At 39.6% G+C, this 13,086-nt stretch overlaps 1 protein-coding gene across 10 annotated transcripts in view; it reads right to left on the bottom strand.

Moving 5' to 3' along the window:
- mical3 (microtubule associated monooxygenase, calponin and LIM domain containing 3) overlaps positions 1 to 13,086 on the bottom strand; it is a 107,036-nt gene that overhangs the window by 27,125 nt on the left and 66,825 nt on the right. For 9 of the 10 annotated variants that reach the window (XM_015374723.1, XM_015374725.1, XM_015374721.1 and 6 more), the window contains 3 exons: positions 11,211 to 11,285; positions 10,515 to 10,628; positions 9,697 to 9,821 (listed from right to left, as the gene is read on the bottom strand). In XM_015374723.1, the coding sequence (XP_015230209.1) occupies positions 9,712 to 9,821; positions 10,515 to 10,628; positions 11,211 to 11,285 (299 nt within the window). In that variant the 3' untranslated portion in view covers positions 9,697 to 9,711. Of the gene's footprint in view, positions 1 to 962; positions 1,071 to 3,319; positions 3,371 to 7,488; positions 7,584 to 7,672; positions 9,669 to 9,696; positions 9,822 to 10,514; positions 10,629 to 11,210; positions 11,286 to 13,086 lie in introns of those variants that run through there. The other variant, XM_015374731.1, reaches the window with a different exon arrangement.

Raw genomic sequence — 13,086 nt, 5'->3', positions numbered from 1 at the left:
TGAATCTATTAATAACATTCCTCTCAGAGCAACAAGAACAAAAAACAGCCATACCACAATTGGTGTTTGTGTATTTCATTGTAATAAAGTGGTAAACATCAGAGCCACACATCCTGTCGTCTTATATTGTTCTAAATCTCTGTTCTTTGAAAATTATGTGTTTCATATATTCTATTTATCTTTTTTATTCAATGACCTAAGAGGTTCCTGCTTTTTTGTATCTGATCCATTTAATAAAGTGCAAGGAAACTTTTTTTTTTTCTTTATTAAATCAGTATTTTTAACAGCCAGCATGATAAATATTGTTATTATAGCATTTGTAAAAAAGTTTAGCCCTCCATTTTACAGAAAATCCTCTTGATACAATGAAAAAACTCAGGTGTTTAAGAAAATTGCTGCTTATCAATGAATCATTAGTGGATAAATAAGATCTGTCAGCTTTAGACTAATTAATTAATCGATCATTGGCATCCCTTATTCAGATCATTTACTTTGTTTTCTGAAACTACTTGAGGTTCAGTGAGAGTTTGATTTGGAAAGCTTAAAATATGCTTGTTTTGGTCCACTGCGTTTTATCAAATCCAACTAGTGGTCTCCCTGGACATTTCATAGCTCATCCTTTTCCCTCTGGTGACATGGAGATGCTGATGTTAGAATACCACAAACTGCTTTAATCACCATGGTAACACCAGTAATGTAAATGGCACGCACAACTGAACCGGACCGTGAACCGAGCTAGCATGATGTGTACATGTAAATGGTCGTAAGAAACCAAGCATGGATTGGTTTTCAAAGGATAGAGTAAATGGGGGCTAGAATCTTCTCAAATACAGACACTTTCCTATATAAAACATGCAGCAGAGCATTTAAGGTCCCAGATGGTACAATATGGTGAAAGAAGGAAAGCTATAGCCATGATAATCCACATGAAAAATAAAATAAAAAAATAACACATCTCATACCTGAGCTCTGTGCAGCCGTTTGAGTTCCTCCTGCTTGGCTTGTCGTCGGGCGGCTTTTTGGACCCTGCGTGTGAGCTTGGCATTCAGCTCTTCCTCTGTGTAGGCTTTCTATTGGAGCAAAAAATAAAAACTGATTTAGAGAATATAATTTATAAATGTTTCAGCTTGGAAGCTGTCTAAAATGGAGGTAAAAAATTTAGAAAATTTAACCAGTGGCAAGGAAATGGTCAAAGGGTGAAGCAACCTACAGTAAGAAGGAACATTTAAGGTTTTACCCATAATCTACAGGTAATAAAGGTAAATATACTGTTATGAAAAAAACCTACAGATCTCAATCAACCTAGTCTAGTGAAACTTTAACATAACTGCTCGTAAAGCTTTGTATAAATTAATATTTTTCATACATTTTTAGGAATTCTGATTAGAAACCATTAACCATGTCTGGTTTTATTATCCGCAGGTTATACACCTCATAAAAAGGACCCATCAGAACTTTCCAGGCGTCTGGACCACATATGATCACCCTAATTTAAAAACCAAAAACAAAATGTATTGTGAGCTGAATTATCACTCACCACATACAGTTTATCTTACTTAAAGTGTGAGTTCTGAGAGACATTTTGTTGGTAAATAAATAAATACATGTCTCTACATTATTTGGCATTGAACCCAGAGCCAGTTTAGGAAGCATGGGTCCAATTTAAACCCTGATCTACAGTAGCTTGCAAAAGTAGTAATAGCTCTTATTATTGTTCACATTTGATCGGTTTACAACCATAACCTCATTATATTTCATTATTATTTTAAGGAATATTAGCAGCTGTGAAATATAAAGCCTCCCCTGCATATGATGCTGCATTTGGCCTCTTTCCCTGCATGGTTTTATCTAAAAGCAGATGTTGCTTTTCTGTCACCTTTCTAATAAAACAGAGCTGTGGATTGTTTGGCTGATAGGGATCTTGAGTTTTCCCCACTTTCTCGTGGTTTTAAGCAGCTCCTCCAGAGTAACCGTGGCCCTTTTGTATGCTTCTCTGATTCCTGCTCTCTTCCAGCCTGTCATTTAAGGGGGATCTGCATGTCTTTGGAGATCTACAGTTGATCCATCCTCTTTCTATGTTCAGATTATTGATAGAAAAGAGTACTAGCAGAATTTCAATGCTTGGTTCCAATAGGTTTTTATTTAGGAGTGTCATAGTGAAAGGGGTTCCTTCAGAGTAAGAGTATCCAAAAGCTAAAACACCCAGACAGTAGATGCAGAGCTGCAACGGTAGAAAATAAACACAGTTAACTATGTTCTCAGTACATTTATATCTAGATTAACTATTTCTATTCATTAATGCTTAAAACAGCGAACAAAAAAACTGATAGAATCATAAAAATATTGAGATAGTATTATGTTTCCGAAATTTAAAACTGGACCGACTGAGGATTTGGTTTGATTCCTTTCAATAAATAAAAGGAAAAGTGTGGATGGATGCACCAGACAGCAGTAAAACAGCTTTAAATAGGATGTTTGATGCCTATAGATGTTAAAATGACTTTGAAGTCTTTTTAATACATTCATAATATAAAGCAGAAGTTGAACTTGACGTACTTTAGAATTGCAACCACTGGGGAAGGAGAGGGAATCCAAAATGAAACCAGTGATAGTCTCAGAACCGCTGCTGGATTTTTAGGTGATTTTTTTCTCTATTTCAATTTAGCTCGGCATTATTTCAGGGAATTGGACGCTGCACATAAAACACATAAAAATTTTGCATACGCTTTAAAACAGACTAAAAGATGTTGCCATGAATTTGTGTACTGTTACAGTCCAGGAAAACAGCCTGCTTTATATTCATCTCTGCGTTGTCCAACTATCAGTAGGACAAATCCACATATAAAGTTTCTTTATAATGCATATTTTTATCTTTCTGTTAATTAATAATATAATATGGTCTCAAAAGCAAAAACCTCTTAATATTAAATCTTCTCTTACAAATTTACATAAGAACCCAGCAGTACTGGCTGTGGTGTTTAATAAAAATGAAAAGCTTTCAGAAATGAGAGGAAATAAGTGAAAGCAGAGAGGCAGGACATGCTTCTCCAGTTTCTCTCCCGGAGGAAGTCCATCACAACAACAGATGAATCTGTTCATAGCAAACAGGACAGAAATGACAGTATGACGGGGATGCTGTCTCATCAGCGAGACCAGAGAAGAAGAAGTCACGTCTTTAAAGCATCCAGCAGCAAGAGAGCGGGCTCTGCTTGTTAGTTTTGACCAGACATACACAGGGTGTTATGACAGCGAACTGTGCAGGAAACGGAGGGGCGAGCGGAGGGAGGGTTTTCAACGGGAATGTATGTCATACTACTACCTTTGTGGCGTACGATCTCTTGAACGCCAGCGCGTGAGGGACATAAACAGACTTGATGAAGACAAAACAGAAAAAAAGGGAGGAAACAAACATGATACAGACGATATGATTAAATGGGTTAATGGTTATGTTAAACAGGTCAAAATTAAAACAACACTTAGGTGACTATTTAGTTGGTAAAAAAAATCAAAACAGGCAATGTTAATATCCTATACCATGATAGCTACACAGAGTCATGATCAAACTATTTTACCCCTTACAGATTTCTTCCAATTCCTCGTTTTAAATCATGAATTTAGATTTTAATAATCACACCCAGGTCTGAAATCAGCTGGAAGTAGGGAAAAATAGTCTCCAAAAGCAACACATGTTGACTTAATCTAAAAAAAATATATATTTTCCACAGCCCAGAAACAAAGGCGTTAACATCTACCAGCCTGGAAAGGGTTGTAAAGCCATTTCTATGACTTTAGGGTCTCTAGAGCAGGCATCCCCAACCTCGGTCCTCGAGGCCCGCTATCCTGCAGATTTTAGAGGTTTCCTTGCTCCAGCACAGCTGATTTTAATTGAAAGCTGATTAACAGGCTTTTGGTCTACTGCAATCATTATAATCAGCTGTGCTAAAGCAGGGAAACCTCTAAAACCTGCAGGACAGTGGGCCTTGAGGACCGAGGTTGGGGATGCCTGCTCTAGAGAACCAGAGTGAGAACAACATTGATCCAGAGAAACCTTCAGGGGGGCGTCTGATCTACTGAAATTAATCCAGGATCTCATTAACGATTCATCCAGGAGGTACATCTAAAGCTCTGAAGGCCTCACTACCTACGTTAGGATTCATATTTACCAAAACTTTACTGAATTAATTCTGTGGACTGAGCAGACAAATGAAGACCTTTTGAACTATTGAGAGAATTGTTGTTAGCGATGATTTAGAACTAAAATAATTTAAAAAGAATCTAATACTCTTTGGCGCTGAACAGATTATGTTATTAAAACAACTATTAGTTTAGTAGTACAGCAAAATATACACAACTAGATATCTGACCATGAGTTTAGGGCTGCAACTAACAATTACTTTGCAAATCAGTTATTAAATCGGATAACCAAAGATTCCTTAACAAATACTTTTCATTAAATTAAATCAGGTGAAACTCAAACCTTTCCACTTACGGAGTTTTGGATAGAGATTATTAGCAGATCATTTATTTCTTTTTATCTTAAATGCAAAATGTTTACATGTTTATTTTACAATCATGGTGTAATTACTGCTCTAAGTAGTTTGCTCTGTCAGCTACAGGCATGTTTTAGACTTTCTATACTCCAGTTAACGATTCATCGATTACTTTATTAGTTGGCAATTATTTCAATAATCAATTTATCACATTTAATCCGATTAATTGTTTCAGCCCTACATGAGTTTTTGACCTTAAAGGTATAGTGGAGGATTTTTGAAAAGACCCGCCTTCTCCACTGTAAATGTAAACATATCACCAGAATGATTGACAATTAGGAAGACCACTTATTTTGATGATCCACTGGGGAAAAGAACATCCTCCACTATACCTTTAAGGTCAATACAGGTTAAGCAGCAGGACAGTTACCCACATCAATGCACGAGTAATTACATCTAAAAAAAATGATGGTCTAATGAAAGAGTGGATTTTAGCACAAATGTATCATGCTTCACATGCTAGAGAACCATCTAACATGAATGGGTTAAAACTATTTCTGCAGAGCAGAGTGGGAAAAAAGTTCCTCCTTGGGGAAGATGGAGACTGTCTGAATTTCTTACAAATATCTGATGGTAAACGCAGCTGCTTTGGACAGAACAGACAGTTATCGGGCCTCTTTTAATACATTATCAGGTGGGTTTGGGTAGAGCCGTTTCCATTATAACTGAAATAATCGTATAAAAACTGCATAAACACTCAGATCTGATTATCTGAAATGTAAAAGTGTGACAAAAGAGAAGAAATCTGTAAGGGGATAAATATCTTTTCAACACTCTGCATTATTATCTAAAACTACAACAAAACTACAACAAAACTACTTGACAATATCTGCTAGTTTCAGTACTAAATCTACAGTCTACACTTGAACAGATCTACTGCAGAGTTCATGTGATTTCATGAACTACTGAAGGCCCAGGAGGCAAGTCGCAGCTGCAGCCGCCATTACTCCGACTCTATTAAGGCTGAATTCAAATCATTGTCACTGAGAATTACAATAGCAACCATTTTCTTCACAATGCAGGAAAGTAAAAGGGAGCTTGTCAATAGTTTCACTGAGTAAAAAAATTCATGCCTCTGGCCCTGAATTCCACTGTGTCTTTCTAGAGCCACCAGACAAAACAAGGACACACACACCGACTGAGCTGCAGCGGGGGGAATCATTTTGAATTTCACAGCACAATGAATGCAAATGGATGCAAATGAAAGAGCTTGCATTATAAAATAGGAGTTTTTGTGTACCAAATGTCTGCACAGTCCTCATATGATCCATGATCTGCATGCAGAGCAAAGGCCGCCTTTAGAAAAGTTTAACTTGTTTCGGATCAAACAATATTATAATTGGCGTTCATTCTCTGTAGGTCGGTGTAGACCTTGGAGATGGAGCTGCCTCCTGAATTTGCTGCTTGATTAGATCTGGGATCACTTGAGGAGAGAAATATGTAAACATTTCTCTTTTTGAGGCTTGATCACGAAAACATAAACTGAACAAGTTGATTCTTAAAAGACAAACTTTGTGAAGAGAATATTGGTGGAATTTGGGGTTTGCGGTTTTATTCATTGGAAACTCAAAATCATTTAACCCCCAAGCTGCAAAATACCTCCTCGTTGTCTTTTTCCTTCTCTTTCTCAACCTCCTTTTCTGGTTCCCTTTCTTTCTGCCCCTCTTTCACTCTCTTTTTTTTCCTTCTCTCCTTTCCCAGTTTCTCCTCCTTTATTGCCTCCTTCTGAATGCCTGACACTAGATCAAAGATGTCCATATGCAGCTAAAAGTGGAAGAAATGATTATGAACAAATAATAATGGGAATGAAGATAATGTGCCAGTTTTTGCAGTCATTTTTCAGAAAAGGTATCATTTAATCTACTTCATGTTTAGATATTCTAGATCTATGAAGAGCAGAAAAAAATCAGATTCATAGGAACAAATCAAATCTGAAAAACATTTCAATAAGCAGAAGAAAATAAAAAAAATCAAAATCTGTAGATGTTTATAATATTGAAATGATTTAATGAGATGCATTAAACACAGTGCCTTAAAAAATATTCACACCCCTTGAGCTTAACCCTGTTTTCTTTAGATTAGATTAGATTAGATTAGATTTAAACAAACTTTGATGCATTCTTTGGGTTGTTGTTTTTTTTGCATAACTGCTGTTTTTTTTCCCCCAAGATATGAGTCATTACTTATTGCAATTGTTTTTTATTTGTTTGCATTCATATTCAACTCCTCTGTCCAGAAATTAACTATTTCTATAGCAGCTTTTACAGGTATAAAACCACAAAGTACTTCATGATAAATCAGCCCAAACCTTGCAGCAGGTTTCCATGGCTAAAGCCTTTTACTTTTCTCCCCCTTTTTTCCAAAACAGCTTCAGTCCGGTTAAACTGATGGAGAGCAATTTTAAAATAGACACAACTGCTTTTATACAGAATAAGATCGTCCCAATCCAACTGTTTTCATTTCATTTGAATAACTTTTCATATTTGTATTATCATTTTCTTCATTTTTGAATGTTAGAAAAAGTCTGATAAGGGAATATTAAGAGAGTGAGAGCAAAAGTCAGCTACACAATTATCTATTTGCTTTTCATCTATGAGTTATATTTCTATCAGCTTGCTTATATATGAGATTTTAGATGCAGGCAGATATTTTTAAACCAGATTGGGACATCCCTAAAATTGTTTGTGACCTGAATACATTTAAATGTCTCTTCTCTTTTCCTTTCACTTGTGGTTTTTAAATGATGACTCAGCATTAGTTTTATTAATTAACGTCCCAATGAAATTTTAAGGGGATAAAAAATTGTAGCTGAAGAGGTATGAATACTTTCATGAGGCTCTGTTTTGTAGTGATGATCTGTAAATGTTCTGCTGACTCTGCAGAGACACTGAGGTGTCTGCTCACCCAGAAAAGAGTTGATCTTTGTATCTATACTCACGTCTGCCTTTGATTTCTGGGAGGATCTCTCCAAAACGTCATCACACGACAGGTCCGACTCCTCAGAGAAGCTCAAATTCCTTCGGGTTTTTAAATCTGTTGAACAGGGAGAGCAGAAAAATATGAACTTCCCTGATTACAAAACGTTTTGACGCAAGCAACAAGCTTCTGAAAGCAGCTCAGACCTGAAGATTTCCCCAGAGGTGACGTTCTCTTCTTCCCAGAGTCCTGCGTGGTGGAGCTGGACGAAGGAGTGCTCGGACACGACTTGTTGTCCTTCTTCTTCTTGTCCTTTTTGTACCCAGAGAACACAGCCTTCCACAGCGACTTGTGTTTTGGCGGCGTCTCCTCAGTGCCTGAGTGTCTGCTGTCGTTCTTGGCTTTCTTCTCCTTCTTATTCTTGCGAGGTGAGAACAGGGAGCTTCGTTTCTTGCTCTTGCCGGAGGAGGAGCCCTCTGAGGAGGCCACCGAGCTGTCCAGGCTCTTGCTGCTGCAGAAGAAACGCTCCGACCCGCTCTCGGCCCTCTTGGACTCCAGCGCTTTCACAGCCGATGCTTTAGGAGATCCGGGGGACTTTCTGCTTTTTGCTGCTGAATCTGTGGCCACGTTTGGTGAGGGCCCCTTGTCCACATCAGACTCTTTCATTTTGTTGAGCTGCTTAGCCATGGCCTCTTTGAGTGCTTGGCTCTTCACAGACTTTTCCCTTGCTCTGATTCTCTCCTCAGCGATTTCTTTGGCCTCTGGGGAAAAGCGAGTGGCCCTCTCGCCCTTGGAGACTGGGATCACTGGGATATTAGGCTTACCGTTTTCCATGGCTAAGGCCAGGTGCAGCGGAGGTTTGCTAGGCCTGCTGGTGGGCGGTGTGTAATACTTGTTCAAGCTGGTTTCTGGCGTTCGCTCGTCATAAGTCTCATCTACGTCGTCGGCGAAAGGGATTTCCTCAACTGTTTCCACAAAAGATTTTCTCACCTCAGCCGGTCGAGGCTGCCTTTTCTTCTCCCTCATTACCACCACCGGAGCAGCTGGTGGAGCCGCTTCAGGGGAGGACGGTTTCCTAGAAATGGGGCTCAGCTGTGTTCTGGGGGCGGGAACTGGAGCGTTGGTTCTGGTCGGCTCTTTGGCACGTTTGGACGGAGGCTTTTCCGTCCCGTTGCTCCAAGACGCCTGGTGTCTCTGCTGCCTGAGCACGGCTGGAGACTGGTTGGCAGGGACGGGGGGCGGTGGACTGGAGGGCGGGGTAAGCATGGTGGAATCAGTTGTGTTGTAGCTGTCGCTGTTTGCCATTTCGCTCCTGGCCGTGCTTCCGTTCAAACCCGAGCTGCTGCTCACGTCCGTCACAGAGACGGCGCTCTTGGCTGCAGCAGGGGTGATCGGAGTGATGACTTGACCCTCCAGAGTGATGTTGAGCCTGCGGATGACAGTGCGGCCGGTAAAAGCGGGTTTCGGCTCCTCGGGAACATTCGCAGACTGTGTCCTCGTGGGTATGGGGTCCGTTTTAGGAGTCTGAGCAGCGCTCTTCTCCAAGATTTTACTGCTACGGTCTAAGGGAGTAAGGCCGAGGCTTTTCCGAATCTCAGCACTCTTTAACCAAAACTCCTCAATGATATCTGTCTTTTTAGATGAGTTTTCCTCGATTGATGAGTCTGCAGACGTGGAGGGCTCACCGGATGGCATGGGCGTAGAGCTGACAGCAGGGACTGGCTGAGTTCTGACGGGGGAATCGGAGGTGAGGGACGACGAGGGCTCCTGGCAGGGCAGAGGCTGGGCACAGATCGGGGAGAGGGGGTTCCCCGTCAGAGGGCAGATGGAGCGGTGAGGGAAGACTGGAGATTTAGGAGTGCGCTGCTCTGGTAGGGAGCTGGGCTGGGAGCAGATCGGGGAGCTGAGCGGCGACCTGATTGGCGATCTGACAGGTGACTCACTGGCTGGTTTCACTGGAGAGGCGGAGGTTGATGCAGCGTTTGAGACCAGAGGAGAGCAGGTGGGGGAGGGACCCCTGATAGGGTTAGCCGCCGTGGCAGGAGTGGGAGACTGGATAGGAGCTGAAAATGACGGCGGAGTGGGAGAAGGGCTGAGTGGGCTCCTGGCAGCAGGGGACACAGCTATCTTCTCAGGCTTCTCTTCCTCTGGTAAGAAGGGATCGGGAAAGAAACGGACGCTGGGAGACTTCCCTGGAGTTATCTGGAGGAACAGGAAGGTTAAAGATTCTCTAGAAAAGATCCCATCATTTTACCTTAAAGTGGAGCTGTCTTACCAGGGTTTCAGGCTCAGCCAACGGTCTGAGTGGAGAAAGAACGATATCATCCTTCATCACTGGGCTGACGCTGGATGGCTCTAAATTCCCAAACAAGAACAGTGAGATTTATTACTCCACCTCTCACACCCCATAACTTCCCATAAACACAAACTTCCCTGGATTTCAAATAACAGGAGTTGCTCTGCTCAGATGAGATCAGAATGAAGCCGTTTCACCTACATTATAATGAACACAATCGCAGCATCATGCTGTGGGACATTTTCTTTTTACAAACGGGAAAAGTAAAGCCAGACTGAGTTTGAGATATGATGGATGGAGCCGACAACTGGAAGAAAACCTTTGAAAGGCATTTAAAGGCTTAAAGGTGGAGTTTCTTCCACCAGCAAGAGAACGATCCTAAACATTCAGCCAGAGCTGCACTGAATCGGTTTAGATCCAACCAGATTTATGTTTTAAAATAGCCCAGTAAAAGTAAAGTTTTTCTGCTTTAATCCTAACAAAGATTCTCGTCTTTCCTAAACTGATCAAGCTCAGCCTTAGTGTGCAGGAAACTCATAAAGGCAAAAAACACATTTTAGTTTCTTTCAAGTTCTTCTTAAAAAAAAACTAAATTAAAAACCTTCAGAAAGTTGAACTACTTGTTGTTGGTCTTTGACATAAAGACCCAATAAAAAAAATAGATATATAAAAAAAAAAGTGAAAAGGTTCCATAAAGGTAAATACCTCAGAGTAGAACACATAAACTACAATGAATAACTTGGATATCGTACCAATACTTGAGTCTCTCGCCAAACTTTCTGTGTCCTTGTTTTCCTCTGGAGGAGCATCATTTTGCTCCGATTGGTGCAACCGAGCTTCAGCTTCTGCATCTGAAGGAATGTCCTCTGGAATCAGGTGAAACACAGGGTTACTAACAAGCACTGAGAGCTGACCAGATTTTACCAAACTGTGCATTGGACTCATTAGCACTCGTCTAATAATAAATCTACATAAAATCTTATAATGCTCCTCCATAAGCTATAAAAAATGAATTAAATCTGCTCCAGATGTGTCAGTAGAGGCACGCTACTGCAACTAAACAACAAAGAGACTGCCCTAAACTATAAATGAAGTCTAAAAATCTCCAGAAATCTATGTATTTCAAGCCTTTTTAGCAGGAAAATTATGATTCTATTTGTTTATATGTCACTACTGTTTTGGTTTTTAGTGGTTAGTAATGTGCTAAACTCCAAATATTCTGACAGATTGGTTCTGATCTAATTCAATTACTGGGGAAGAACTCCTCCCTCTCTGATCAGGTCGCTGCTAAGGAACGCAGGATCTTCCAACATCTTAGAAAGCGATAACAAGTGGTAATTTACTGCCACATATCTTTGCACTTTTGGGATTAGATAGAAAGACTTGCGTATTTTGTATACATTAGACATGGACAGATATCAGATAGGCCCTTTTTTTTTTTTTTTTACCTTGATCCAGCTCTGTACCAGGCTCCATATCTGGACTGTCTGCTTCAGCTTCCAGCTCCTCATCTTCACACGGTTCTGATATGAAATCAAAATGGAGAAAAATGAGTAATCTGTCCATTACATGCTGTCTGAAGTCAATAATGGGTGAGAACTTTTCCAATTCACTGACAGCCTAAGAGCTTGAATGAACTTTTCTCGGAATTTCAGACAGACAGCTCCAAAGCTACTGGGATCAATTTGAAAATAAAAATGGGAGTGCAGAAATAAATCATTGAAAGAGCATGAATAGACTTCAATGCCAAAATCCATTTTACTTCATATAGCACTTGGAAATTGATGTGCCTATGAAAAGTTTAGTGCTCAGATGACAGTGTAATAGTCTGTCAGTAATATGAACAAAGGAAAACCACATGGAGACATTAGTAATAAAGATTCATGCAAAAGTCCTTTTTTTTTTTAAAAAAAAAAGGGGTAAAGTCAGTCTGAGGAAAACGTAATTAATATGTTAATCATGTCTGTTAAATGTAAAAGGCATTATTTTTAAGGAAGCAAACCTAAAGCGAGGAAAAAAAGTCATCATTTTCATATTAACCCACACTTAAGTTGCACTAAACCATATCTGTGTTCATGTGAATGCAAAGATCTGCAGCAACCTTATCCTACTGAGTCTGCTCTCTACCCAGCAGGTGTTCTCCAGCTCAATGCAGATGAGTCAAGCACCTTCATTTTAGTTATTCATGCTTTTAAGCAGCATATAAAGAACTCCAAGAGGTTTATAGTGTTAAGTTTATGCACATATAAGTAAGACTGAGAAGTTAGTCTACAAATATCTGAACAGTCAGTGTCTAATAGGACGATCCATAGCAAAATGGAAAAACGAACAAAGACGTTGCAAAAAATATGTAAATACATCATAGTACACATTTTTTTTTCACATTCTAACCTTTTTATATTTGTGGATTTTGGGGGGGTTTTAAGGAACCAACATAATATCGAGAAGAATCGTGAGGAGAAAGAAAAAGGATGAATTGTAAGAAAATGATCCTCTAAATATAAACCTGAAAGTGTGGAGTGTTTTGCTGGCTGGCTTACATCCAAATAAAATTCAATGCAACTAAAAGTCAGATTCTACTTAGTTATTGGTTATTTGAATAATTTGGTTTCCATGTCAAATGTCATCTGTTCTGAAAAACCAAACCAGCATCATGATGGCTGGAAGTTTTTCTTCAGCAACTACAACCACCTTTAACAGGAAGATGGATGGATTTCACCCAGTAAGAAAACCACCCACAGATTTGGGTTTCTTTCCGTTTTTAGTATAACTCATAAGAAGCTTTATGAGTTCATCAATTTAAACAGTTCCACATGCACACAAGCTTTTAAGGGCAGTTCATAGTTTTAATCCGTAAGGCAGACAACCTCTCTACTTTTAAGGGTAGAGAGGTTGATAAAGCTTATAGTTAGAGTGGCTCAGGTTATCCTGAGTTTTCTCTATAGTTATGCTGCTATAGGTTTAGACTGCTGGAGGACATAGGGACCCCTTTTCATCATTCTGCTTCATTTGATCTCTATTCTCCCACTCTGCAGAATTTGTTAGTTTCAATCTCAAACGTTGTGCTTCATCTGGTCTGTTCCTGTTTGGCTGCATGATCTGGTTCAATTGTCTCTGCAAAATGCGTTGAGATGAAATGTGTTGTGAATTGGAGCAATATAAATAAACTTAATTTAGATCAAATCATTTCCATTTGTGTTAGAATGGCTCAGTCAAAGTCAGATAAAAATCCAATGGGGAATCTTTGGCAAGACTTGAGAATGGTTCTGATCTCAGTCCACTATGACTAATCAGGAGTAAAGAAACCCATTAGGACCTGTAGGT

Source organism: Cyprinodon variegatus, unplaced genomic scaffold, assembly GCF_000732505.1.
Source record: "Cyprinodon variegatus isolate N-32 unplaced genomic scaffold, C_variegatus-1.0 Scaffold108, whole genome shotgun sequence".
NCBI classification, from domain to species: domain Eukaryota; kingdom Metazoa; phylum Chordata; class Actinopteri; order Cyprinodontiformes; family Cyprinodontidae; genus Cyprinodon; species Cyprinodon variegatus.
This window is presented reverse-complemented; position numbering and strand designations above follow the sequence as displayed.